The 27,840-nt window shown below is 41.5% G+C and overlaps 1 protein-coding gene across 6 annotated transcripts; it reads right to left on the reverse strand.

Annotated features, from left to right (window-relative positions):
* Positions 1-790: 790 nt before the first annotated feature.
* On the reverse strand, positions 791-27,836 carry LOC311495458 (zinc finger protein aebp2-like; the record flags this gene model as incomplete). Of its 6 annotated transcripts, none has more annotated exons than XM_084554900.1 (9): positions 26,452-27,832; positions 25,193-25,403; positions 24,422-24,529; positions 22,233-22,419; positions 20,558-20,682; positions 15,796-15,863; positions 6,320-6,433; positions 5,150-5,179; positions 791-3,268 (listed from the first exon to the last, which is right to left on the reverse strand). In XM_084554900.1, exons 1-9 carry the CDS (start codon positions 26,994-26,996, stop codon positions 3,262-3,264), a joined length of 1,395 nt encoding a protein of 464 aa, XP_084411026.1. In that variant the 5' UTR covers positions 26,997-27,832. The 6 variants fall into 6 exon arrangements, 5 of the variants coding, with proteins under 5 accessions (XP_084411026.1, XP_084411027.1, XP_084411029.1 ...); XR_014699327.1 differs by lacking the exon at positions 791-3,268 and adding an exon at positions 11,644-11,701 and having other exon boundaries at positions 26,452-27,835; XM_084554901.1 differs by lacking the exons at positions 791-3,268; positions 5,150-5,179 and having other exon boundaries at positions 6,316-6,433; positions 26,452-27,834.
* Positions 27,837-27,840: the final 4 nt, after the last annotated feature.

The raw sequence follows: 27,840 nt of genomic DNA on the forward strand, positions 1-27,840 counted from the left end.
AAGAGGTCGCAACTAATATCAGAACATTTTGGTCACGAGTCTGGTGATCGTCGCAAAATCCCACCGAGCTGTTCAGGTTTAATTGTGAACTCGTCGAGACGTCATTCCTGGTGTTTCTCTCTCTGAAAAATGCGGGATTTAGAGCAGCAGCTCATCGCTTTTGTTCTTGATGTAATGCCTCCATTCTTCACTCAGACAGCGGTGCGTGGAGCCAAAACGAAGAGAAGATTGTGTGCACAATGAGAAACTCAGATGGATGATTCAGCACCCAGTGTAAGCAGAGCCGCAGACAGTGGAAGGTGTCCAGGTTTTGAGCAGCAGGGCTACACAACCAATGGGCAACAGACGAGCAACGGGCGAGCTTCACGAGGTTCACGTCAAGAGTAGAGAGAGCGCTTCCATCTCCCTTGGATCAATATTAAAGAAAGAATCCATTCACAGCTGCAAGCATGCTGCGATTAGTCCAAAACAAAAACAGTTCATCTGTGATTTTTCCAGTGGAGACTGAGGCAAAGGGATTGGCATCATACTGAGAGAAGAAGAAGGAAGGAAACTCGTCACACTGGTTGAGTGAACAGACGTTACTTCAGGGTAGCAGCCCAGCGTTTCCTTCACGGGCAAACTGAGGCAGGATTTGGGTCTGCAGGCAGAGTTACTGTCCGTTCTCTAAATCTGCCTGCCAGTCTTTCTATCAAGCTGTTTGCTCCAACCGATGTCACTTCTGGAGTCACGGTCGGCACAAAGCTGGGAAACAACAACCTACTACTTTATACACAAAGATCCTGCAAATAGTCATTTCAGAGAAATGCTGGAAACACACTGCGTCCAAGAAATGAGGACATTCAGATGATCAGGCCTGGAAATGCTTCCACAGTTGAATACCACTGATACATTGAAGGTTATGATGGCATTTGCTATGATATCAGCTTACACTAAAGAAAAACTCAATCTACAACATAATTAAATATAGATCTGCAGTTTCTGAGGAAATTCATGATAAAATAAATGAGGCACCAAGGAGAGAAGTGCATGCCGACTTTTAATTGCTGTCACAAACAAACATTTCTCTTCCAGTTCAATAACTGTGGAGAGAGAAAAGGAAAAATGCTTCAGGAGAAGAGTGTACTTTAAAAGTCTAAACATAAAAAACAAACAACTACAAGAACATCAGTAATGTTACACACAAGTGCAAATAAAAGAACCTGTACTTCTACTGAGCAATACTGATCATTAATGTTGAAAGCAGATAGGGTACACTTCCTGTTTATGGCCTGGGCTCCAGCTTCGTCACTGCCAAATGTTCTGCAATTAATTAGCCGAATCAGTCAACAGAACGGCGTTATTTATTCGCCGCCACAATAAACTGATAGGTCTATTCAGCTGTCAAGTGAATTATGATGTGTTGACTTAACTCACAGTACATGCTTATCGTTGAGAACTTCCTGCACTGGATTTAAATCTGCGATGCTGCGATAACGCTGTTAATACATATCAAATCACAAGCAAACTTAAATGGGTGCCGAATGAAACGTTGCGTCATTCGGGACGTCAGCATCCACAACGGCGGTCTTAGATATGAGGACTGGCTCCAGTGTGTTGGGTAATAAGTTTATTTTAGAATGGCTTAGAAAGTCTTTTTTAAATTATCAAGAGTCAAGAATCCATAAAAAAAAATCAAAAGGTACAAGTTACAGCCCAATATGTAAGGTGGGCTAGCGGTGGAGCAAAAAGGATTTTTGTACTGAACTCAGACATGTTCTTGGAGTCATCGCTCATCATACCGCCAAATTGCAAAACGAGCTGCCTCAGACATACGCTGACTTGAGAGAAATCTCAATCACTGCACACAGAAACACGCGGGTGCCAATCATCCTTTTAACGAACAACTGCAAGCCTCATTATATCATGCTGGAATCCTGCATGTGTGAGCACACAAGGGCATAAAATGTTGACGAGCAAGACGGGCGTATTGTAGCAGACCTCCCCATGAACTCGGTTTTCTCTGCAGGCATGTTCACCAACAGCTGAGGCCAGCAGGGGCCCTGCCCTGCTGGCCCGGTCATTAGCTCCTCCTCAGCAGGCTCCCAAAGCTGTTCTGCTAATGGAAGCCAAATAACCCGACCAACTCCTCCAACGCACACATAAGGAACCGATGTGCTGTACTAAATTTATACCACAATAGATGCATTGCTTCTCTTTGCCATTCCAACACCTTGCACACTCATCTGCACACACACGTCAGATTCATCAACATGGGACATTACCCAGATTTTATTAGAAAGACAGGATTTCATTTTCAAAATTGACAACACAGAGTAGAAAAAAAAAAACATTTTAACAATAATTCTTAAGTGCTTAAATAGCGGTAATGTAAATTTATCATGACAACTATGATAGAGACAATTCACGTTACATGAGGGAGAGTGGGTGGAGTGAGTTCGTGTGATTTAAACCTTGTTACTGACGGCTGAAATGTCAGTCATTTTTAAGAAGCACAGTCCATAGACTGGAAGGTTAAGAGCTACACGGTAGTATCCTCAACTACTGAGTTATTGCTCCTGTAACAGTTTGATCGCACTGAATACAAGTCAAGTCTGACACAACTGGCACAACCTCACACATCACTGTCATATGAGCAGTTAACAGTACTGCATTCAGTAAGTATAAATAGGATTATCCGTTAAGACTTATGTCACGTACGACGTAATTACAACTATAAATTTCCAAATATCCCTACAAGTTACATTTCACATATATTATCACAGTAAATGCGGTTCCAATCAAAACCGTCACAAAAAATCCACAGTACACCAGCATTGTCATGGTATAAAAATAAGTTACAAATCTGGATAAATATTTTACATAAAACAGTTATAAAATGTGATGTTATCTGACAAACTTACACAAAATTTGTTTCCTTTTTTTACACTATTGGGTATTAAGAATATTTTCAGTTTGGTGTGTGTTAAAAAAAAAAAAGCACTCTTTTGAGTTTTTGATAAACACAAACTTTTAAAAAATATTCAGTCCCATTTTACACCACGCTCGGCTACAACAGTCGTTTCAGATATACAAAACTGAAGAGGGGGAAAAAAAAAAAAAAAGGAGAACTGCAGCATAGCCAGTTTCACTTCCTTTTATCGCCACTTCACTCCCCCCCGTTCAGTGGAGACAGATGAAGAGCGCCCCATCCCATATACTGTAGATAAACCTCCCATGAACAAGGAGTTCCCCTTACGTATCAAGTCCACAGTCGGCTCCTTACAGGCTGAGCACAAAGACAGGAGAGAAAGAAACACAGAGGGAGAGAATGAGTTGTTCTCGGTTTGTCACAACAGAGATTACAGTATGAAAAATTGGTTTTACACTGGATATTCGGGCGCTGTGTTGTTTACGGACGCGTCACGCTTTTAAAGTAGCTTTGTGTGCACTGAGGTCACTTAATAAGCAACGTCCAAATATGACGCAGTGCTTGAGCAAGACCAGAAAACACTGAGGGTTGTGGCTTTAAAATGGCCCGTTTCTCCATTAAATGGCTTCATGGTACATAGATACTGTGAAACTGTGTGCGGTAAGTATCTTCTACAACCATGTTTCACCGCAGGAGAGCCACGGGCTATAGTGAAACTACACGAACATTACCATATCATCAGTGTATCAGTATAATTTAATTCATGTCACAACAAACAGAAAATGAACATTTTAAACGAGTGAGATACATTACTGCTGTAAACTATGCCAAAACTATTAAAGGAACAATCTGAAAATGTCTCCTGCCATGTATACGGCTACTAAGTAAAGGTGGAATTGCTGGTGCCATGGCGGCATACAGCTCTGGATCCTAAACTGTGGTATTTCTGCTTCTTAGCCTGACTTTAATTCCTATAACACACGGACATCAGAGCAGCTGATGTTTGTGTGTCTCATTGTCAGACACTGCTATAGCATATAAATCGCCCTACAACCATGCATGATGATCTGCAGGATTAGCTAAGCAATCTCGGAAAAGGACGTCGTAAAAAGTGTGCGTGAAGCGGTGGTGCTGCAGAGAGGTTGGCTCTCCCATCCATCCTGCTCTTCAAAGGTCATTTGTCAAGTGATTTAGTCAGTGTGATTACCATTTTATTCACCGACTGCCCTTCAACACGACTAAAAAGTGTTAGAATCCTAGACTGGACAATGATACTTCTTCCTCTCTTGCAGGACAGAGGGTAGACTCCATGTTGTGGTAGAAAGTGGTATTACTCTGAGGTACGGACCGGAGCTATCTGGTTATGCTAACTTCATTAGATATCTCTGCAACATCTTAGACATTACATCATAATCATTATCATCACATTATATTGATAATTTTAGTTCTTTTTGATCGTTTTTCAACATTCTTTAACAGTTTTACAAAATTAATACTGCAAGTTGTACAAAAGGAAACTCTTACCAGGTGCATTATTAAAATCTTGATGTCTACATCTGAGATATAGTCGCTTCACTCGTATGTTTTCCAGTAGGTAACTCATAGCATGGTTCTACTACATATACACGTTGTCAGAAGGCATTTATTCATTTATTTTTTAACAACGCTGTACCGACGTATATCCTTGCGTATGATCATTGCTACGGCTTTAGTTATTGTTTTGGGCACGTTCAAATGCCTTCTCCAGCGTGTGACTGGTTTCAGACATCTTTGCTGATTTGCCGAGGGTTTCTGGACGATGTCTGTTCAAACGGATTTGGAGATTTGTGGTATTTCAACAATATTTTGCATATGGCTTCGCTTTTGTCCGGCTCTTTCCTGTCGTCATACTTTTTAAATCCAAACATTATGGTTTAATCTCATTGTGTGGTCTTGTATAACTTGTCAAGAGAACCCAGTCTTGTGAGACCGCGGCGAGATTTCTAACAAGGTGATGCAGTAAATGGCATATATGCATATATATATGTATATATATTATTACTACTATTATTATTATTATTATTATTATTATTATTAATAAATATCAAAAGATTGTATGAATCAATATAGAATCTTTCAAATGAAGATTGATTTAAAAAAAATGTTTTTTTCTTTTTTTAATCCAGCCCTAGTGTGTAGCAATAAATGTTTGCTATCTATAGTTTACAGATGCCCACGGGTTGAATGGGTCCAGCTTACCTGCGCTTCAGTCGCTTTTGAGGAAGTGCTCTGAAAAGACAGAAAGGACAGTACGTGAGACCTTTGTGCATCTTTGGTTTATGTGTTTCACCACGTGATCATGTGTTTGAGCCCAATCCTAACATTACTGCAACAAGGAAACACTGCTGAAATAATAAAATGCTAAGCTGCCACCATGTCTGTCTCTTTCTATCCATCCCATCTGCATGCGCAGGGGTCCTAACACAGTACCATCTTTACCGTTACAGGGACCAACCACCACATTTGTTTGGGGATTTCATGTATTAGGACAACCTTGACATAAATTGGCTGAGTGCTGACGGTTATATTCAACTATGAAACCAGAGTCCAGCAGCAGCCTCTGCAGTTACTGAGCCTTCAGGTCTAATTAAAATCAGTCAGCCTGTGTGCTGATTAGCACACTTGTGTGCCATATATCTCTGGTAAGATGACCACTCTGTTATTTTAGGCACGTTGTTCCTCTTTCAGGATTCATTTTCAGCGTTTTATGGTGTACCATAAAGTTAACCTTGTTTTCCCATCTCAGTGATGAGAGTACTCAATCTTGCATAGCTGCACAGGATTCAAATAATATCATAGCTAATGTTTAGTGGTATGTGGTGAAGAAGTCGGAGAAAATATAGGCTGTGGAGTTACATTTGCACGACAGCAAGAATATATGTATATGTATTAAAAATCATCTGTCTTCTGTTCTCGTATTTTACACAGTTCATACAAGTACAATTCTGGCTTGAAGTAAAGTGACAAAAACATGTTACAATTCACCAGTTTGTGATTTATGACAAATCAAAACGGCAGTTATATTTGACTACAATAAACAGCTGACCTCTTTGACCAGGCTGTACATTAGACAATGTTTAACACTGGGCTTTTTGAACCAAACTGCTGAATGCAAGAGTTGGTGCCACCTGCTGGATGAAAGCTTGTGCACACACAAACGGAGAGTCTGACTTGCACTTGAGTGGAAAGCAAAGGCAAAAGCTTAAACCTATTCTCGTGTCATTTTAATGCTTTAATACAATAAATCCTGATAATTAGATAATATTTATAAATGGACAACATGTGCTTGACTAAGGACAAACAGATGTGCGGTACTTTGCTTGCGCGTGCACGTGCTCAAAGAGGCCGCTGGCATCATCACACACTCACCGATAGATGTTTGGGTCTAATAGCATGGCTGTGTCCTGTGGCAACTGGGATAAGTGCACCACTTTAGTCTTCAGCTGAGATCGCTCGGTTTCATTCACCCACACGTCAGGTAGTCTGCAAGACAATACACACATGCAGAGAGAGGACATGTGGTCAGGCTTCAAGGTTTAACAAGAGAGAGGGAGAGGAAAATGGGGGAGTGGGAGTAGGGTCGAATGGAACAGGGTGGGAGAGATGGAGTATCGATGAGTCCAGCGCACATGTCAACACCTTCCTGAGTACATTTCCATAAGTAATGTGGCCTTGGTCATAAGACTGACAAGGCAGCAGTGCACACAGGCCAAAACCGATTGTCTTCTTTCGTGAATGATCAGATAGCGTGTAGTATTTTATCTCTGAGCATGCATCCAAGTGTTTTTTGTCAATTTAAAATGACCCAATCTGGAAATAGCTTGGAGTACAGAGACCTTTCAATCAGAACAGACTTTTTCAGCCCTTAAACTCGAGGACAGGGAGCCGATGTCCTCGGAGTGACAGACACAAACGCACATCATGTACTGTACTGGTCAGCTGCAGCTTACTGTACCCACAGCAGCATGATCCCCCTGCGAACATGGGAGTGAGTGTGCGAGCATTGCCGTGGCAAGTTGAGGTGCAGGGGAAAGAAACAAAGAGCTTAGCAAGTCGACTGCGCTTCCCCTCCTTCCGTCGGCCCCTGCCTGCCCGTCTCCACCCCCAGCATTCCCCCGTCACTATGTGCGTCATCACAGGAGCCCCCAGAGACACACACACACACTCACACACTGCAGGCGGCAGTTTGGCAAGCAGGCAGCCACCCAGCCAAATCACTCATTCACATGCCTAGTCAGCCCATTAAGAGGAACGGTGTTCAGGTAGATGCTGCAGCTGAAGGTAGAGGTGATGGCCTATAGAGAACAAAACTGAAGTAAATCTAACAAATGAAGAGTGGGAAAAGACGGAGGGAGGGGTAAGTAAGGAGTGATCAACAAAATAAAGTGGCCCATATGGGACATGTTTAAGTTCCTGGCAAATTTATTAAACACCACAATATCCATAAAGTCTTTCTAATGCATTTATAATCTGTCACATATTGCCTAAAAGTTTAATTAAAACAATAATTTAAGTCCATAGAGACTCATTTGTAATGACTTGTGACCTAAGCTCATAGACAGAGATTTCTTATGAATAAACACACGTCAGACATAAAGTTTCAGAATATATGTGCACACATTTACGAAAAAAAGTTACAGAAGAACAAAAGGAGCTGCCCAGAGGAAAAACACAACTGTCCACGTAAGAAAGTGACAACTGATATAGTAACATTAAACTGGTGTATCAAGTTAAATCAAATTTAACTAGAACGTTTACAATTCAGTTTACACTACTGAGGTGGGTCATGTAAACAGACTTAATTTGCACAATCGAAATTAGGCCTTTTCCCAAAAAAAAGATTAAGACATGTTGGATATGCCAACAGTCAGGTTTTTAGGAGCATTCTTTGGACGTGTACACATACTACACAATATACTATGTTTTTTACAGCAGCTTACAACTCACAGAAATGCGTACAGAAATCAACTAGCTAAGATGTTGCAAGGCTGAAGTAGAGATGAATGCACAGAATAAAAGCTAAAAGTCTTTATTATTTTTAAAAAAAACAAAATATGAGGACAAAGACTGTGCGAGGTTGTTGAACATTCTCAAATCTTGCAATGCCAACCTTTTCCAGACGATGGCTATTAGATGGACAAACCAGAGAAAAATCATGTAGAATGTAAACTGTAATTTTAGTAAAATATTCACCTATAAGTCATATACACAGTTTAAGAGGATCAATATAATTGCTGATGAAGGAGAAGTGAACGTGAACAGTAATTTTTATTAACAACAAATAAAGAAACTTCACCCTCCACATATGGAAGTAATTGTAATTGGATACAGGGCATATGACGGCAATGATGTACTGTATCAGGTCATTGTCCTGTTGATAGAAATTTTAATCCACATATTTTTAGAGATGATTTTCAGTTAGTTTAAATCATTTTGGAAAAAGTAAGGAAAGCGTGATCCAAAGTTTTTGATTCTGCAGCGCTGCGTCTGAATCCCCTTTAATGGTGGGGAGAGAAGAAAGAGAAAGCTGAGAAGAGGCAGGGACAAGACAAGAAACAGCCCCCTTCAAAGCAGCTTTAAAGTTTGGGTTAGTCTCGAGTTAGTGTTCTTGTCCAAAGCAAACCTCAAATGACTGAAGAGGACCTGCAGAGTGTTACATACGCAGTAAACACCCGTGTGCGTTTGTGTGCGTGCGTTCTCACGTGTACGTCCCACTTCAGATTCACCATAAACATGTCACGAGTGTGCCGTGGTGCTGATGAGTTATTATGTTCTGATGTATGGGAAACACAGAGGAGGGCTTCACGGTGGGGCTTAGCGTCTCACACATGTACTGTACGTGTCACACATACAGCAAAGTGTTCACCTACACACATGCGTACAAAACACATATGCAACGACCTAAAAGACATCCATCTCCACCCAAAGACCCCATTCAGTCACACAAGCCAAATAAAGACAAATGGATTTGTTTTATTTTCCAGGGGAGACCGTTATTTGGCCCGCTTCTTTATGAGCCAGAAATGTATATATAAATGTGAGGCCTCTGTGGAGAGAGCTACTGCGGGTGCCTGCCAGATTGAAGTCTAGTCTTTCAACCCTGAATTGATGGCTGGCACCAGGCCTTGAAGGTCCCAGTGACGACAGGAGCAATAAGTTCATGATAAAGCAGGAAAGTGTATATTAAATTGCTAAAATATTAAATGGTTTTATATGGAACTCAGAAGAAATGACTGCAGGAGTTCAGTGCCCTGATAAACTGAATCACTCGACACAGCACAAGACAGTAGGCTCAGAAAGCTGGGTCATGTGCTGCACTGCAGCGTATACAATCACCTATCAGAGCATAAGTAATCACTCTGTTATGATTGCACTCTAAAATGTCTTACAGGTGGACACAGACAGAAAGGATTTTACATAAAAAGTTAATTAACTTGTGATTCTTATACAGGAGGTATTTTTAGTCGAAGTGCACACCGATCAGGCATAACATTATGACCACTAACAGGAGAAGTAAAAAAAATATTGACCATCTTGTGACAATTCAATGTTCTGCTGGGAAACTTTTGGACCTGGCATTCATGTGAATGTTACTTAGACATGTACCACCCACCTAGATAAGACCTGGCACCCCCACCCCATAGCAATGACACTCCTTGATGGCAGCAGCCATCCCTGGTTTAGGAACAACTCAAAAAAACATGAAGAACAGCACAAGGTGTTGACCTGGTCTCCAAATTCACTAGATCCCAAACTGATCAACTATCTGTGGGATGATCCACAGAGGCCCCTCCCCTCAACCCATAGGACCCAAAGCCCCCCACTAACAACATTCTGTTGCCAGACACCACAGGACACCCTCAGAAGAACCATGTCCATTCTCTGATGCATCCCAACTGCACAAGGGAGACCTACACTATATTACCAAAAGTATTCGCTCACCTGCCTTTACTCATTCTATGAACTGAAGTGCCATCCCATTCCTAACTCATAGAATTCAATATGATGTCGGTCCACCTTTTGCAGCTATTACAGCTTCAACTCTTCTGGGAAGACTGTCCACAAGGTTGAGGAGAGTGTTTATAGGAATTTTTGACCATTCTTCCAAAAGCGCATTGGTGAGGTCACACACTGATGTTGGTCGAGAAGGCCTGGCTCTCAGTCTCCGCTCTAATTCATCCCAAAGGTGTTCTATCGGGTTCAGGTCAGGACTCTGTGCAGGCCAGTCAAGTTCATCCACACCAGACTCTGTCATCCACGTCTTTATGGACCTTGCTTTGTGCACTGGTGCACAGTCATGTTGGAAGAGGAAGGGGCCCGCTCCAAACTGTTCCCACAAGGTTGGGAGCATGGAATTGTCCAAAATGTTTTGGTATCCTGAAGCATTCAATGTTCCTTTCACTGGAACTAAGGGGCCAAGCCCAGCTCCTGAAAAACAACCCCATACCATAATTCCTCCTCCACCAAATTTCACAGTTGGCACAATGCAATCTGAAATGTACCGTTCTCCTGGCAACCTCCAAACCCAGACTCGTCCATCAGATTGCCAGATGGTAAAGCGTGATTCATCACTCCAGAGAACGCGTCTCCACTGCTCTAGAGGCCAGTGGCGGCGTGCTTTACACCATTGCATCCGACGCCTTGCATTGCACTTGGTGATGTGTGGCTTGGCTGCAGCTGCTCGGCCATGGAAACCCATTCCATGAAGCTCTCTGCGTACTGTACTTGGGCTAATCTGAAGGTCACATGAAGTTTGTAGCTCTGTAGCAATTGACTGTGCAGAAAGTCGGCGACCTCTTTGCACTATGCGCTTCAGCATCCGCTGACCCCTCTCCGTCACTTTACGTGGCCTACCACTTCGTGGCTGAGTTGCTGTTTTTCCCAAACGCTTCCATTTTGTTATAATAGAGCTGACAGTTGACTGTGGAATATTTAGGAGCGAGGAAATTTCACGACTGGATTTGTTGCACAAGTGGCATCCTATGACAGTTCCACGCTGGAATTCACTGAGCTCCTGAGAGCGGCCCATTCTTTCACAAATGTCTTGTTTCACAGTCTGCATGCCTGAGTGCTTGAATTTATACACCTGGGGCCAGGCCAAGTGATTAGAACACCTGATTCTGATCATTTGAATGGGTGAGCGAATACTTTTGGTAATATAGTGTACACTATATTAGGCAGGGGGTCATAATGTTATGCCTGATCTGTGTATGAGGTGACATGGACACAAATATTAATCACTGGATTTGTATTCACACCTACAACTACTCAGGTAGAGAGAGAGAATGTGTGAAAGAATGCTCTCTTCCCCCCCGTCCCTGATATCTATGACTGCCTGCAGCCGTTTTAAGATCAGCGCCATTGCGTGAAACGTTGCTTTGATCTACAATTATTTCTCACAGAATTTTATGCCTGAAGGCAAAAGAAAAATGAAAAATAAAAGTACGCTGAATCGAGGGTAGAGAATGCAAATACCGGTGCTTACGAGACCAACGTGAATATTCTCAGTGTTTTTTCAGCACATTTAGAAACAGCAGCGGCGTGTCGTCATGCAGTTCAGTTGCTTTTATTCTCTTGATATGTAACCGGTTATGGCGGAGGACAAAATGACACTCCCTTTTTTGCAGTACCACAGCAGGAATACAATTAAGCAGACAGAAAATTGGCCGTATATACGCCTACAACTGACTCACCTCCAGCTGCTCGCTCACAATGCATTTAACCACACGTACACAGCTGCTCCCCTGTGATCTAAGATATACACAAAGAAGAGCTTTTTTACACATCGAATAGATGTCACTTATGGACAACGGGTGAGATCTTCTCCAGAGGCGTTTAAACATTGAATTTGTTTGTTTAAAAAAAAATAAATTTCAATTTCAAATAATAAAACTAATCCTCAAAAGTGCAACTTGCCTAATAATTGTGCATGCAGTGTCGACGTGCCAAGATTGTGGCTTGAGGCCTTCACCGTCAGTTATTGTCTATTCTAGCGTTAGTTATTCCAAAGCAATCAACAGCATGAAGGGGAATCCATTCACCCATCCATCAAAGATTAGACGGCAATTATGGTTCTCTCTTTCTCTCCCAGCCCTCCCGATCCCGTCTCCCCCCTCACTAGTGATCCGTGTTCAGAATGGCTCATGTTAATCAGTTACTCATTAATCCAAATGGAGTTAATGAGTGTCAGTCAGAAAGTGAATGGTTTGCATTAATAAACATGACTTCCCACATTCACACGGCTAATCATTGACTCAGTGACTGAGGAACATGCACGTACACACAGACACAGTGTAGCGCTTGACTTCGGTTCGGAGAGTCACGACACTGGATGGTTGACTAAATGACAACCATATTACCTGCCGGAGAGGATATTACACCGAGATAGACCCTAAATACTGACACTCACCACCAACCGTTCCTGTCTAAAAACTATTTAATTCACTAAGCAACTCATCTAAAAAGAACAAATTCACCATCATAACTTAGTATGTAATACCTGACTCGATGTGCAGACAGTTTTTTTGCTTTAATGTGAGCTGCAATTGTCAGCATGTCTAAGTAATGAGCTTGCTACCTACCCAGGGACTGTCAGATGTCAAGTCAGAAGCTCTGCCCAGCTCTTGGATGAGAATTTGTGAAAGTTTACAGCTCAGCAGAGTGAGCAAGTGACCCAAAACAGTGTTAAGTTCAGCCAAAACGGACTGACAGAAAGAAAGACAGTCCTCATCCTAGTAGCGTTTTCTATTTTACTGTATGCAGGATAAATCTATCTATCTATCTATCTATCTATCTATTTTTTTCTATTTTCCTTAGCACGCCTATAATACTTGAATTTAGTAACTCTATACTGCTATACAAATATAGTTTTAGTCTTTGACTGTGATATTATGCATGTAGCTCTTGATCGGATTTTAACGAAAGATCCCTTTTATAAATATATTCTTTTAACTAAAAAAAATGGAGCTAGTGTTAACAAAATCATTTAGCTAGAAAATTAATAATTTTGAGAGATACATTTGCTCATTCTCTTTCGCTGACGTCATTGACAGGATTCCTGAAGAACCCAACGTGGCAGCTCTGGACGTCACCAACTTGACACAGCTTGACTCTTGGCTAACTCTCTTGTACAACTCTTATAAACTGACTGAAAATTCTAAATTATAAACAATAAAATATCTTGACCATACAGTTGTTATGAGTAGATTGTCTTTAGAGACCAACATAATTAATTCGGTTGTAAACATATTTCTAAAGATTGATTTCACATGGTGGTCTAAACCCATCAGGCATAACATTATGACCACCTGCCTAATATTGTGCCTCCAAAACAGTTGTCTCATTAGAGAATGGACATGGGTCTTCTGAGGGTGTCCTGTGGTGTCTGGCAACAGAATGTTGGCCTTTGGGTCCTATGTGTTGAGGGAAGGGGCCTCTGTGGATCAGGCTTGTTCCAGTGCATCTCACAGATGCTTGATCAGTTTGGGATCTAGTGAATTTGGAGCCCAGGTCAACACCTTGTCCTGTTTTTCATGGTTCCTGAGGTTTTACTAAACCGTTTTTGTGTGTGTGTCTGTGTGCATCATGCTGCCGATGGCTGTTGCCATCAAGGAGTGTCATTGCTATGGGGTCGGGGTGCCTGGTCTATTCTAGGTGTGTGGTATATGTCTAAGTGACATCCATATGAATGCCAGGTCCAAAGTTTCCCAGCAGAACATTGCATTGTCACAAGATGGTCAGTGTTGTTTACTTCTCCTGTCAGTGGTTTTAATGTTGTGGCTGATCAGTGTATGATAATTGATTCATCTTTGTAGTCAGCCTCGAGAGGCCATTCAACGAACTGCAGTTTGTGTCACTTCCATGTTTCTCAGCAGGGGTTGATGTTGCTTGGTTATTACTGTTCCCTGCTAGAGCAGAAAGCTTTACAGACAGAGGAGCCATAACTAAAGGGAGTTGGGGCTTAGCTTCAATCACATACGTAACAAAAAACATACCAACATTTTGTATAAACTTTAATCCTCAGGTCAACTTTTATCTGTTGGGAGATAATAGAGCCACCCTCGCAGTTAAAGACGCCTCTGTATATATCCTCCCCCTCCCCTTTATGGATTGATTATGCATATTAATGACCACAGCATTTGTCTGCTGCAGGGCAAATATATGACTCAGTAGTGTCACTGATTTCTCCCGAATGGACCGAGCCAGGAAAGCATCTCACTCTCTCTTTCTATGTAATCCTCTCCCCATTATTCATTCACTCTGGTTTCATTCTGCCTCTTCCTCACAATTCTCTCTCCCACAGCCATTTTCTTCCCACTCCTATTTTTCACTTTTCTCCAATCTCCGTCTCCCTCATTCTTTGTTTCATCCATTCTGCCTCTATCTGTCTTGGAGTCTCAGCATCAATCTCCATCTTTGTCTCTCTGTTTGGAATTAATCTGAGAAGTCTTTCCTGATTACCAAACTTCATCTTTCTCTTCCTGTATCCTCCTCTCATTATTTCTCTCTGAAGATGATTATACTCCCACATGCAGGGCGAGGAGAAGATTGTAGAGGTGGATTAGACGTAGAGGAGGAAGGATTGCTGGATGTAGCAGTAGCAACCTGAGAGAACAAAGGTTTAGCTACATTACGTTCAGAGGAGACTGTTAAAAACAAGCTGCTTCACGATGCATCACCTAGGTTTGTTTTTCCCCTCTTCCATCTTTGCTCTTCTTTTTCTACAAGCTCACTTTGTTTTTCCAACTTCTACTTTACCTCATTTGATCTTGTTCTCTTTTCCTCTATCTTTTTTTTTTTTTTTTTGTTTTTTTTTTTTACCCTTTATGCCTCCTTGTTCTGATTTTTTTTCAACTCCACTCGCCCACTGCTCTCCTCTCCTTCATTCTTCCTCCGTCTGCTCTCTGATCATCTTCAGAGGCCGTGCAGTCGAACCCTTTAATGGGAGTGTGGTGGAAGCTTCCCCTGAGCAAGATCCCTGCTGAGAATCACGGTGTTCTGTGAAGCTCTTTTTATGAGAGCACAAAACCAACTAACCTGCCTGCCCTTCTGACCAAACGCTTTACTGAACCGAAGCTAATGTGGTTCCAATGTTCACCTCCAGTCGGCTGAGCCTACAGGGAGTGAACTGTGAGTATGTATGTATCAGGAAGCTGTGCAGAATGTTGCATTGAGGTAGTAGTTCATCCAGAGATCACATCAAAATAATGGGGAGGACTTGTAATACTTTTTAATGAATTCAGAATTTAGGCACGAATGTGAGTATCATAACACAGAGTGAGGATACCGCCTGATGATTAAACCCTAAGCTCCTTTTGAGGGGAGCTCCGCGATTTCTACCAGAGGAGTGAGTATGATACGAGCTATAGGGGACCAGATTCCCCCACACAACAAATACTGAATCAGCCAAGAGAGGAAGATTTACAGCAAACCCTGATGTCAAGGAAGGCCACCCTGTTGCGTGTGCAACTGGATGGAGAGAAGAATCGTAAAACTATCAGACGTAGATACACACAGAGTGCTGATGTTCACCTATACACGTACGTACCCCTGCTGCTCTAAAAGGAAATGTTTGTGCAGCAGATTCAGGCTTTACATTATATCTGGAGGAGATCTGAACATGTGGTGCTGAGTTGCTTAATTGTCTACTGTTGACATATCTTAAAGATGAGGTCTGAAACCGTCTTTGTTGTTGAAAACAGACATCTGTTATACAGTATGTTGTAGTCTTTTAGTAGCTACAAGACTTGTATTTAGATACCCAGTTTATTCTATGTAAAATTATATTTGTTGACACAAGCTACAGTTTCATCCTGATTTACAGTATATGGGTACGTTTTACTCACATGTCTTCAGGCGTCCAGTGTAGGAGAACCTTCACCTTGCCCGTCCCCTCTTTCCTTCTGGCTAGCACCTGCACAGAAAACAACCAAGACGGTGGAGAGAAAACACAGATTGAGATAGCAGCTAGGACCAGTAACCACAAAACGTTTACACTGGCACATTATTTAACCAAACGCAACGGTTTAATTTTTAATTTCAAGCCAATTTGTGGTTTTACAAGCATCAGATCTGCCCAGTTGTGTCAGGTTTGGATGGTATTGCAGCATTCTCTCTCGTCTGTGAAGAACAGGCTTCAAAGACGTGTCCCCATCTTGGCCCCGTCTCTCCAATGAATAATGAGGCTACATGCTTCAAACATCTTACCAAGTGATACAGGAGCTGATCATTACACTACAGTGATCAGTCTTAATAATGCATGCAAGAGTTCAGTGGGATTTCTATTTTCAATGGGATCTTATTCCACATTCTTCTGTTAAAATACTGCAAGACTAAGAAATTCTAATTCAGGCAAAAGCAAGGACTATCTGGACACTCTCAAGAACCAGAAAGACAGAGATGGGGTGCAACGTGAGCGATTATCATTATAAACAAGTCACAGCTCTTGTTGTGGATTTCGTTAGCACCAGATGCTTCAGTGATTTTGACAGGACAGTGTTTTATTGGAGCCTTGCTGTAGCAACCTGCCATGCAGTGTTCATTTTCACTTTGTTACCTGTTTTAATCACTCAACTCTTGAACTCCTCACACAACCACAAACTTCAAGGCGTTTCTACTTGTGAAAATACTGTTGAGACAACACCAGACTTCCTGAATAGTTGGCCCTTCTTATGCATAACATTTCATCTATCACGCTGTGTTGGTTTATAGTAAAACTAGTCTGGAATCCACAAATATTGTCAGTAGGGAAAAGAGTAGCTAGAAAAATAACCAGGAGTGTCAAAAATAGCCACAGATATAACCGCTTGCGTCAATTGGCTTCTCTTTTTTGTGTGCGTCTATTAATAGGATGGTGAATGAGCTCACATGTGAAGAACTTCTATTACGCACATGAATATTTGAAATTATTTTTGTGACCCTAGGGACTGGCTGTGGCATTGATGGAAACTGGTTTCAGGATACGAGGGAGGAGTCTCCACTGAGATAGAGACCCAGAATCAGTCACTCTCCTTCTCTTCAACTTTTCCTACCTGTCCGTCCTACTTTGTTTTTATTAATATTTTTTTTTTATTTATTTTTTTTAGAAAACACTTAATAATGTCTTTGTTTCAGGAGCTGCAGTCTGTTTTATTCATCTGAAACCGCACCACCCTCGAGAATAAGCGGATACAGCTGGATGGATAATCTGACAAATTTGTGTTTTTTATGTTGTCTGGCAGATGTTTTGAGGAAAGCAAATGGGACGCAAACATGTCTAGTAACAGACTGATTAACTTTTTTTATAAGGAATATTTAGACTAGGTTAGCAGAGATTAATTTTGTTGTTGCTGGCTTGGTGTCTTAACATTTGTCTGCTTGAAGCTTTGGAAATAGCGGCCAAGTTGGCAGATCAACCATGTTGCTGCGCTTCTGTAATACAGTGTGCAGGCATAAAACCTTTTACAGTGGAGAAGAGAACAAATAGGGATGGTAAGGCAGCTGTTATTCCTCTTTGCTGTCTAGCTGTTTTATTTCAATGAGCCCAACACCGTGGCCTTTTTTTTGTTTATTTTAAATTCATCTTTTGGTTTTTATGCAAGTTTATGCTCCTGTTCTCCTCCACACACTGTATAAAAAATACCTCTGCTATCATAAGATGTAAGAACTCCTTCCCAACTTTTCAGGGAACTGGTCTCACCTCATAAATCAACGCAGTATCTTGTTTTATTCCTGCTTATCTGCTAGCTTTTTGGCTTCCTAAATCCACATTTAGGAAAGAAATCTCGAAGACAACAACAACGCTTGGCTACAGAAAGTCTGACTGGCATGGCTGCGCCAATGGGCCGTACATAAGTCTCAGTGGCCCTGCAGGTAAGACTCGGTACACCCACCCAGCTGCTTTACTGCCCTTTTAATTAAAAATGCATAGCTGTTAACCTGTGCCTTTGGGCTCCTCGTAGCACCAGGTTAATAATCACAAGCCAAGGGCCATGACCGTGTATGTAAAGGCTGGAGATAAAGAGGTGGGCTTGTGTTTAAGCAGCATGAAGTGATTTGTGAGCTGAGTGGTTTGACGATGGCAGTTGGTGCTTTAAGGGACAGATCTTAATCCTCCATAAACCCAAGGGAGGGAGGCAAGAAAGAGGGAGGGAAGTAAGAGAAGGGGAGGGGAGGGGGAGAGAGAGCAGAAGGACACAGGGAGTGAACAGTGGATATTAGTGTGGCTCCAAAACACGACAGAGAAAAGTGAAACACTGAAGCTGGGGGAGGGCAGGACTGCTAAAACTGGGTGCCTGTCTGGTGTCGGGGGGTCAAGCTGTGGATGACGCAGATTGGTGCAATAACAAAAATATCCCATCATAAACATGACTGAGTTCCTCTGGCGGGTCAGCAGGCCCACTGGCCAAACTCCACAGAACCCCCACGGCTCTGCTCCATCTCCCCAGGCCTGGGAGGGTCCACCGGGGCCTGGGATCTGGTGTAGCAGCGCAGTCCTTCACCACAATCCCCCAGAGGTTATACAGTAAGAAAATGAATGCCCAACTGGCCAGATCTGCTTCCGATTCCATGACCCTGACCTTCTCTTAACCCCTTTTCCTTGTCCTCTCTCTCCAAATCTTGGTTTCTCTCCATTTGTTTCTGTCCCGACCCTGAATGACTCTTCCTCCTTCTCAGTCTGTGTCCAAATATGCAGTTACCTCTCCTAACCTCTTCCCAAGCTTTATCTTCACTTTTTTTTTTTTAAATTCTTGGCTGCTGACGCTGAGCAGTTGAGGTTTGAGCCGAGCAGAAAACATCTGAATGGGACTGTTGTAACAGAGCAACACTGTAGTGAGGACAGCACTCATGTCAACGCTTCAACAAAAGAACTCCACATTTTTCCACAGCCTGATAAGTTATTTACGTGCAAAAACACATAAATTTAAACTCCCTGATCGGACGCTTTGATTTCGTTTATCTGCCTGAGAGCAAAGTTAAAACTTCTTGGACTTCTCCAGTGAGTCAGCATTCATCAGCATTCAGATTGGATGATGCATTGCTGTTTTTATTGTGGATATTCATGTTCTGCAAATTTCTGAAAGAAAGTTTTACTTAAGAACACGTTTTAATGCATATATCCATAATGTAATTTACTGAAAATATCCCCGTAACTATTTCAAATACACTCATCATCCCTACCAACGACCCTCCTACCAGTGTCTGTGTGCCTTCAAACGTAGTATCATTCAAAGCGGTTTAGGTCACGTGTTAAGGGGCAAAGTAGATGTTTTTGCTTTTATCTTAGGGGAGAAGATATAGATGTTTTTACCTTTCACTGGCGGTGACATGCTGCAGTGGCATAGCATGTCAAATGAATCATTTATAAATGAATTAACCCACTGGGGGAACCATCAAATGGATGTTTTTTTTTTTTGTTTTTAGCTGAGAGCTACAAACAGGTAACACGGGTCTAATTTCTACCACTGTAAAAAAAAAATCATTGTCACAAATGTAAAGGGAGACTGTGCTGAGAACAAGTGAGTGGGATTGTTTTTTTAATGTACAGCATTTAAACAAAGAGGGATCAGGCAGCTGAAGAGCATCCAGATTTTTTTCTTTCCAGATTTTAACCAAGATTACACCATCATTCAATATGAGCCTCAAGAACAGGGGTTAGAGTGCCCCCTAGTGGAGCTCGCTAAGAACAGCAGCCATTCCAAAAATAAATAAATCAACCATTCACTCCTTTCAAGTTCCAAATGTTCTTACCATTAACATGCCTCAATATTAAATTCATTCCTCTGCTCAGGTCAGTATAACAAAAGGAGGAGAATGGCTGAAAAGTATACTTTTTTGTGTGTCCTCTATAGTAGGCACAAAGGCGGTTTACAGCGTACATTAATAATGTATCATGCACTCGGAAAGAAACAAACAGTGCACACAAAAACAACCCAATTGTCTTTCCTGTGAAGCCTGATTCAGAGAAAAACAGCATCTAGCCTTGGGGGTTTTCTACAGGTTCAATTCAAGTGCACAGAGAAAAAGAATCTGCAACGATTAGAGGCTGGTTTTTAAACAGTGACTCCTGTCTGCCCCCTGTTGTCCAGAAATAACACCTAATTATTTTAACGAGACCAACGGGTGCACAGATGTTGTCAGAATGCCTTTTAAGTGAAGCGTAATTTAGCCAGAGTCAAAAGTATCTGTCTTGTGCAATAACATATGCTGTATTAACATGCAGTTACTGGTCTCACTGAAGAGAAAATACACTGAGACTGAAGACAGAGTCCATTTCATACATGCTGCTCATTAAAAGATGATTTAGGGGCTACATTATTTGGGAAAAGCTCCCTAATTTCTCATGCGTTCCTCTGGATTAATAACTTTTAGAGAGTTCAGTTGTTCCAAAAGCAACTTTTTGATTTTACTTGCCGACCCAGGTATTGTTTGTTTGCTGTGTGTAGACAATTGTCTCTAAAATAAAGCTGAACTTACTTGTTTGAGCTGCCAGTTGCAACTGTATTGTTGTTGTTTTGTAAGGTAAAGTGGGCTGTAAGCATGACACACTAATGACCCTCTCTCTGTTGTCTTTAAACACGTTAAAATGGAAACAGACAGTGTGAGTTAAGAACTACAGGACATACATACCGTACTGTGGAAGACAACACTGTGGCCATTCCCCACACTTTCGATGTGGGTGGCGAGGTTGAGACAGATGGCCCTGTGGCGGATAGCATCCATGGTTTGGGCATCAAAGAAGTCGTGGGGCCTCGCTGCAAGGGGAGAAGTACAGACTCAGGTCTAATGGCTGAAAAACACTATTTCTTTGCAACCAAAAAAAAAAGTCCCACATTGGTTAAAAAAAATAAAAAAAATAAATAAGTAGCACAACACTGCACTAATAAGGTTCTTGTTTTTAGTTGCTCTGAGTAAATGCATCATGGTACTGGAAAGGAAAGTCTGAAGTCCGATATTAGAAAATATAGAGTTTTAGTTACATACAGGGTAATCTAGTCTTTGAAATAGAAACACCACTTTGTTTGTTACAAAAACATCCATTTAAAACAAAGTTTTAACATCTTATTTAATTTCAGCTAGAAACGCAACTAGGAAAAGTATGAGCATTATTTAATATTAGATGTTAATCCCTTTAGAGTTTCACTATTACAGAGATGAGTCTTAATAAGAAAACGTATGTGCAACAAAATCATGCAAACTTGTGATTCCTATTATTTATTCAGTGATCTATACTGATACTCTTTTCTAAGGGGGACTGATACATTTCACAAAATGAAATGTCCAAAGGACTTTTTTTTTTTAATGTCAACAGTAAAAATCTGATTTTATTGTAGGTCTCACTTTGGCCTTGTTTTGAAACCCGTTTCATTGACAAATAATACAAATTCATAATCCCCATTCCTGCTGATGAGCATGTTATTTTAACGCAGGTGGCTCAATAGACACATGTGAATCCACAGAATCGTTGTTGGGAGCTGTTGCAGTCAACAATCAACAGGAAGTGACTCAACATTAATGGCAGAATATTAACCTCTGTTTTGCTACAATATAAGAAAGCTTGCAGAGACTCATCATGAACATCTTAATTACTTTGTTTTAAATTAAACTGTCATCTTTTTATAATGGAGTGGCAAGTTAAGAGATAAAGAAAGCTGTCTACTTCAGTGGATTAAGTATATTGCAGTTAATGGACTAAAATATGCAAAAAAATCATTAGCGTGATCTCTGAAGGAGAAAGTCAAATCAACTAAATTCAGAGTAATGGCAGCTGTGTGTGTTTTACAGCGTCAGCAATAAACTTCATTATTCCATCTCAAAATGTTCACACAATATCTTGTCCTTCGACTTCTTCACTTTCTGCTGCAGTGTTTACTTCAAAGGTGTGCTGAACTATGATCTATAGTACTATACTATATCAGAGGTGCAGAAGTATAAAAACGGCTGAGTTTGCATGATGCAAAACACACTCCATCTGAGGCTAAACCTGTCATCAAGCGAACTATTAATATGTGTCTAAATATAGATGAATCAGCCGAGATACACTGCAAAGATTAAAGACTAAAAAGTTTCTCTCTGAAATGATAAGCATTGCCATAGGTAGAACCTGTCAGTCCGTCTAGCTAGCACAAGCTTATATCCCTGCTCGCGTAGGTGTAGTGTGCGTGGTCCAGCACTCGCTTGTGATGTGGGAAGTCAGAGGAAGTTGAAAACGTGTGTTTCTGTACAACTAGCTGAAAGTTGCAACCCTTATCTACAAAGACAAGAAGGAAATGGGGGTTTGTTTGTGTGTCTGTCAGGTACGTACGTAGGGAGCACCTGCGTTTGTTCTTGAGCTTCTTCCTCTTGTTGAGTCCAGCCTTGGAGGGGGACTCCTCCTTGAGTTTGGCCTGGCCTGACATTTTAGAGGAGCTCTGCTGGCTGAAGTGACTGGGTACGTGGCGAGCCAGCCCTCCTTGGGAAGCAAAGCTGGCGTTGCATCCACCAACGACACACTGCAGCAGAGAAGTTAAATTTTTTTTTAAAAAAAAATCACAGCTTGGTCTAGATCCACGTTAGTAATAGTGGGAAATGATGCGGGAAGACAGAATGAAATGTGCACCACATCTAAGACCTTGTTCACAGCTGGAAAAATATTTATAGTGAACAGTTTCACCTTTCTGAATGAAAGAAGAGTACACACTATCAGTTGCAGTTAGATCTATATTGATCATGTCTTCTTGTTGGGGATAATTTGTAATTAGAAGTAATTAATGTTAAAGTTAGAGTTGAAGAAGTGTGCACCTTGGAGACGCTCCCGTGGATCCTGCTCCAGTTTGAAGGTGCAGTCATTAAATAAAGTCAGAGGAAATGCTGCTTTTACCGAGTCTCATTAATATGATTGTTACAGACTTTATTGGAGTACAGTTGTATTTTGAGGGATATTTCAATCTATAATAGATGCCAGTGGTGGCCCGTCAGGGCCAGCAAAGCCTCTGCTGGCCTAAACTTTATCAAAATCACTGACTTACATTTCAATATTTTCCCATTAATCTTATTACATTATTCTCAATAGTCTATTATTTTCATTTTTTGGCTTGTCTTTCTCTCAGCTGCGGTGCTTCTGGTAGTGTAACTTTGCATTAGAGCTTTTATCCAATCATATTCCAGCCATCACGTGTTGCCAGAGTCAAAGAAATTCGCCTAGGCCTCCACAATTAAAACTGCAGGCAGCTGAAGCTTGAAATATATTGTAATGACGCTGTACCTTTACCCAATCACATTTCAAGTTTGTATTCTTTGCCCTTCTCTGTGGCCTACGTCAAATCAAGCAGTTCATGTTCATCTGTTGAGTGAACTGCACAAGTAAATTGTCCCTGTTAACGTTTTGATAGCAATTTTTTTAACCCACGATAGCGGAAGGAGAAGAGGACTTGGTTGCAGATCTTCTTAGAAAGCCATTTTCACGGCAGACTTTTCAGGAAAAGCTGGATATTGTGAGGAAAAGCCGTCTAATCCTTGAGCTAGCTAGCCTGACCCAGCTGGGAAAACTTTCAACTACGAGCGTTACCCTTGGCTGACAGGCTCCGAGGAGAACTCTAAATTGTTTCTTTAATTATATTTCCTTTTATGTATATTTTTGCCATTTTATTGATGACATTGACGCTTCTGCTGGATTTGATGTATGTGGCGCTGGTGCGCAGCCGCAGTGAGTGAGAGGTGACTTTGTGAATTGTTCTAAGTGAGTTTCTTGCTTTAGTAATGGCATTCATTTCGCTATATGAGATACCCATCTACAATGAAACGTCCTGTTTTATTGCGTAGCCGTATGATGTTTATGGTTTCTATAGCAGTGGCGTCATAATGATCATATTAAGAGGTGTTTTGCATAAGGTTTGAGGTCACTGAAGGCCTAGGTGGAAAATGCACTGTATATAAAAACTGTTCACTGTTATTGAGATGTACAACTAGACAGGATAACTAAGTTTAAGAGCTACCTATACAATGAATGAATGAATGAATGATTATCGTCATTAATAGATCCAACTGTACACGTTAATTGATAAGAATTTAACTGGGGCGCACATCATTATTGTCATATATACAGAATGAGCATTATTTTCTACTACAATGGATACTAATGACAGCGATGACAGTTCAGATTGCCACAGATGCATGTAGTGCAAAATATCATAAATATATTTATAAAAAACTGTACAGATAGTTGTGTGATATTTGTGTTTGTTTTTGTGTTGATGTTGGGGGTCAGATGTCAGGTAATAGTAATAGATGTTAAACTGTAGAGCAAAGTGAATGAGGCAAAACTGGTTCTTCAATATGACCACGAACACATTCACACTACTATAAAAATGTGTTCATATAAACACATTAAATCCCAGACCATCTCTGGTCCCCAGAGGATCTTCACCCGTACTTAGAGCTACAACCTTTGTGATCAGATCACCCGAGGAATACTTTAATGCCAGGTGTGAACAAGACATACGTTCTCGCCTTTACCTTGAAGGGTTTATCTCCACTGTGGGTCAGCATGTGTCTCTGGAGCCAACTCTGACTGGTGGACGGTGTGTTGTACACTTTACAACCCTTCCAGAGACATACAAACACCTGAGACAGACACAAAGAAAGGAAGAGATTATAATAGCAGGCACAATGACTGGACAAAGGGACTTTCCAAACAACATATGTAAAGTGGCCTAGTCTCAGCTTACACTGAGGGACTTTTGTTTTGGTTCTGGAGTGATACGTACTGTATTTATCAAGATGGGGAAAATCTCAACTTGCGACCCCATAATGACAGCGACTTCAGGGGAAAAAAATGCTGCAAAAGTCTATTTTTAAAATGTGCTTTGTCTGTTTCATTGAAATTCTGATGAAAACCACATATTTGTACGTACTTGTATTACACGTGTATAGTCTTATATTGGGGGGCCAGATATCAACAGAAATTAAATGGCCAGTTCACCAAAATTAAGAAATAAACATAGTTTTTCTCATTGACTACCTCCAAGCGATACCTAGACATTCAGAGGGTTTATTGTTGTTTTATAGATTGTCAGATATCTAAAGTAGCTCCACCAAATATGACTTACTGTATATCAAGTTGAAGAAACCCTTTAAAACTCTTTTGCACCAAATTGTCCCGCTCAGTCTACGGCCTGTGCTCTGCCAAAGTTAAGCTACACTACCACGACAGACTACCCGTCTTACTTAAAAAGGAGAATCAACATGAAGCAGAACCAAAACGTCTCAGTGTTTCAGTGTACTGACCCCTCCTCTCTGCCCGTCCACATGAATTCCCCTGATATGCTCGGCCAGATCCGGACTAGAGTTGAAGCACTGTGGACAGAGGTCCCAGCAGCAGGGGTACGCCAGCGTCTTGGCCCCGGACGAGCTGGCACTGCTATGTCCGTTCATCATCGCTGGGGTGGAGCGCCCACTGGACACTGTGCTCTCCATCTCCATCAGGGTACTGCTGATACTGAGAGAAAGGAATGGGCGTCGTGGGTAGAAAGAGAGGGCCAAAGAAGAGGGTGAGTACAGGGTGAGTACAGTTTCACAGTTATAAAACATGGATAGAACAGGCACTGCCATGAGAAACAGGTGCAGATATTACTTGCCATATTATATAGTCACTGTGCGTGTAAGAATCCAGGCTGCAACGGATTCTCCATGCATGCCACTATCACTCACACCAAATCAATTCTATGATTGTACTATTCAACCCCCATATCGCTGGATTATGAATTAGCTGCGCTGTCAACGGCACCAAACGACTCAGACTCAACAGTTTCCTCATCACTCATTCAACAAATAAGTGTTACCATTTCCTGCACACTTGAGACCTGCCTACAAACATTCTTTCCAACATGTTTAAAGCCACTTATTCATTCATTCATTCATTTAAGCATCATTTTAACAAGCCTGCACTACACTGAATGATGCAGGTGTTTGACACCAGACAGTTGTTTTCTTGTCCAGCTGCCGAAGGTGAAAGCTTTGTTTCTGTGCTCACCTTAAATCTGAGTTTAAGCCTTCAACATTTAAAAAAAGTAAATCTAAGATGACTTACAACAGCAGCTTTGGATCTCATCCGTGGCCCAATATGAAACTAAGACGAATGCAATTGGGAAATTTAAAACATCCATTTAATAAAAGCTGAAAATCTTGCAGTCAGCAATCAAAGCTTTGAATTTAGAAATATTTGTAATATATATCCACTATCTTTCATTGAGGGTGAAATGAGTAGATTCACATTTACAAACAACTTATTTTTGCATCATATAATCTTTGATATGTAACAAAACACGTCTGATGTGATTAATGTGACTAAGAAATAAGCACATGTCACAGTTAAACAATTTGGTCAAGTCAAATTTCCACGAACCATGACCAATTAATAACAAGAAAACATCTAATTCATTGTAGTCCTGCTCTCGTTCAGACATCCCACAGGAGGACTACAAGTGTCTGCAGCAATCAATCATACCAAACCCAGTCAAGAATAAACTATAAATTCCCCGGCTCACCTGTCCTCCGAGTCCACGCGGCTCAGTGGTTCACCATCCGAGGATGATATCTCCACACTCGGCCGCCTCTTGTCGTCCAGCTCGCCGCCTCCGCCGCTGGCTTTCTCGCCGTCTTCACAGACACTTTTGCTTTTTTCGCAGTCTATCCCTGAGCACCGGCTGTCCTCTCCTGGCTCCTCCTTAGCCTCTTTAACTGTGTTGTCTGTGTTGGCGGGTTCAATGTTACCGTCTCCGGGGCTCGGCTGTGACTCCGGCCTCTGCTCCGCTTCCTCAGGAGCGTCCGTCGCCTCCTGGTTGACCGTCGCAGCACCTTCGTCTGTCACCGCCTCGCTCGCGGCCTTGTCTGCCGCTGCAGCGGGCTTCTCTTCGTCGGCCTCCGCGTCCACCTCTTCCATTTTCGGCTCTACGCTGCTGCCTGGTTGCTCCGTTTCCGGTTCGGCGAGGCCCTTTTCTTTCTCCTCTCCGTTGCTCTCGTTCGTCTCCACGGACGGTGCATCGCTCTCAGCGCTCAGTGCGGGTGTCTCTTGAGCAGCCGCAGCAGCCATTTCAGCGGCGTACGTCGGTGACGGGAGGACACTTTCGGTATTAAAACACAGTCATCATGACACCGTCAACTCTCCACCTCAGGAGAAGGGCGTGGTCTAACCACACCGTCTGCTCCCTGATTGGTCGGAGATGGCACGAGGAGGGGACACGCCAACGTTGGTATTTAAAGTTTCCATGTGTTTCCGTAATCACACAGCTTCCTCTGGAGTAGCAGCTGGACAGCACACATTTACACCAAAACATCACATTACAAATACTCTTATAAACCATTAAGGAGAAGTTTTGGCGTTTCCGGGCTGTTAAAAATCCACGTATCTGTTTTTCAGCAATGATATAGTTAACTCATCTGGTAGAAACTTTAAATGGACACTATACCTCATGAAAAACCATGTGCAGGTATGTGGACCAATACCCATTAATATTAATATTCATAACTCTAGAGGAAACACTCTCTAGTGTCGCAACCTTGTAATTTGTATTGATCAGTTTCAAATTCTTCTATAAAACTATTTCATTTGTTTTATTATTACTTATCACATTTTCTTTATTTACAGAACTGTCAACTTGTCAGTCACATGTAAAACACCAAGTATATGAAAATATAATAATAAAGCTTGAGTGACTGATTTAAAGACTTCCCCAGCACTTATGGACAGCGCAAAATATATCAAAATGCATTATTGCCAAACAGCCCAGGTATTTTTTGATATGTAAAGACATTATTTCTTAAATAGTAAAGATACATGAGCCACAAAGCTTCTGTAATAGGATGAAAGAGCAACAAATGACCACCAGAGGGAGACACAGTCCTTTATTTATCCTGGCTGTCATTCATGCTTCAGG

Source organism: Chelon labrosus (assembly GCF_963514085.1).
Source record: "Chelon labrosus genome assembly, chromosome: 11".
Taxonomy (NCBI): Eukaryota; Metazoa; Chordata; class Actinopteri; order Mugiliformes; family Mugilidae; genus Chelon; species Chelon labrosus.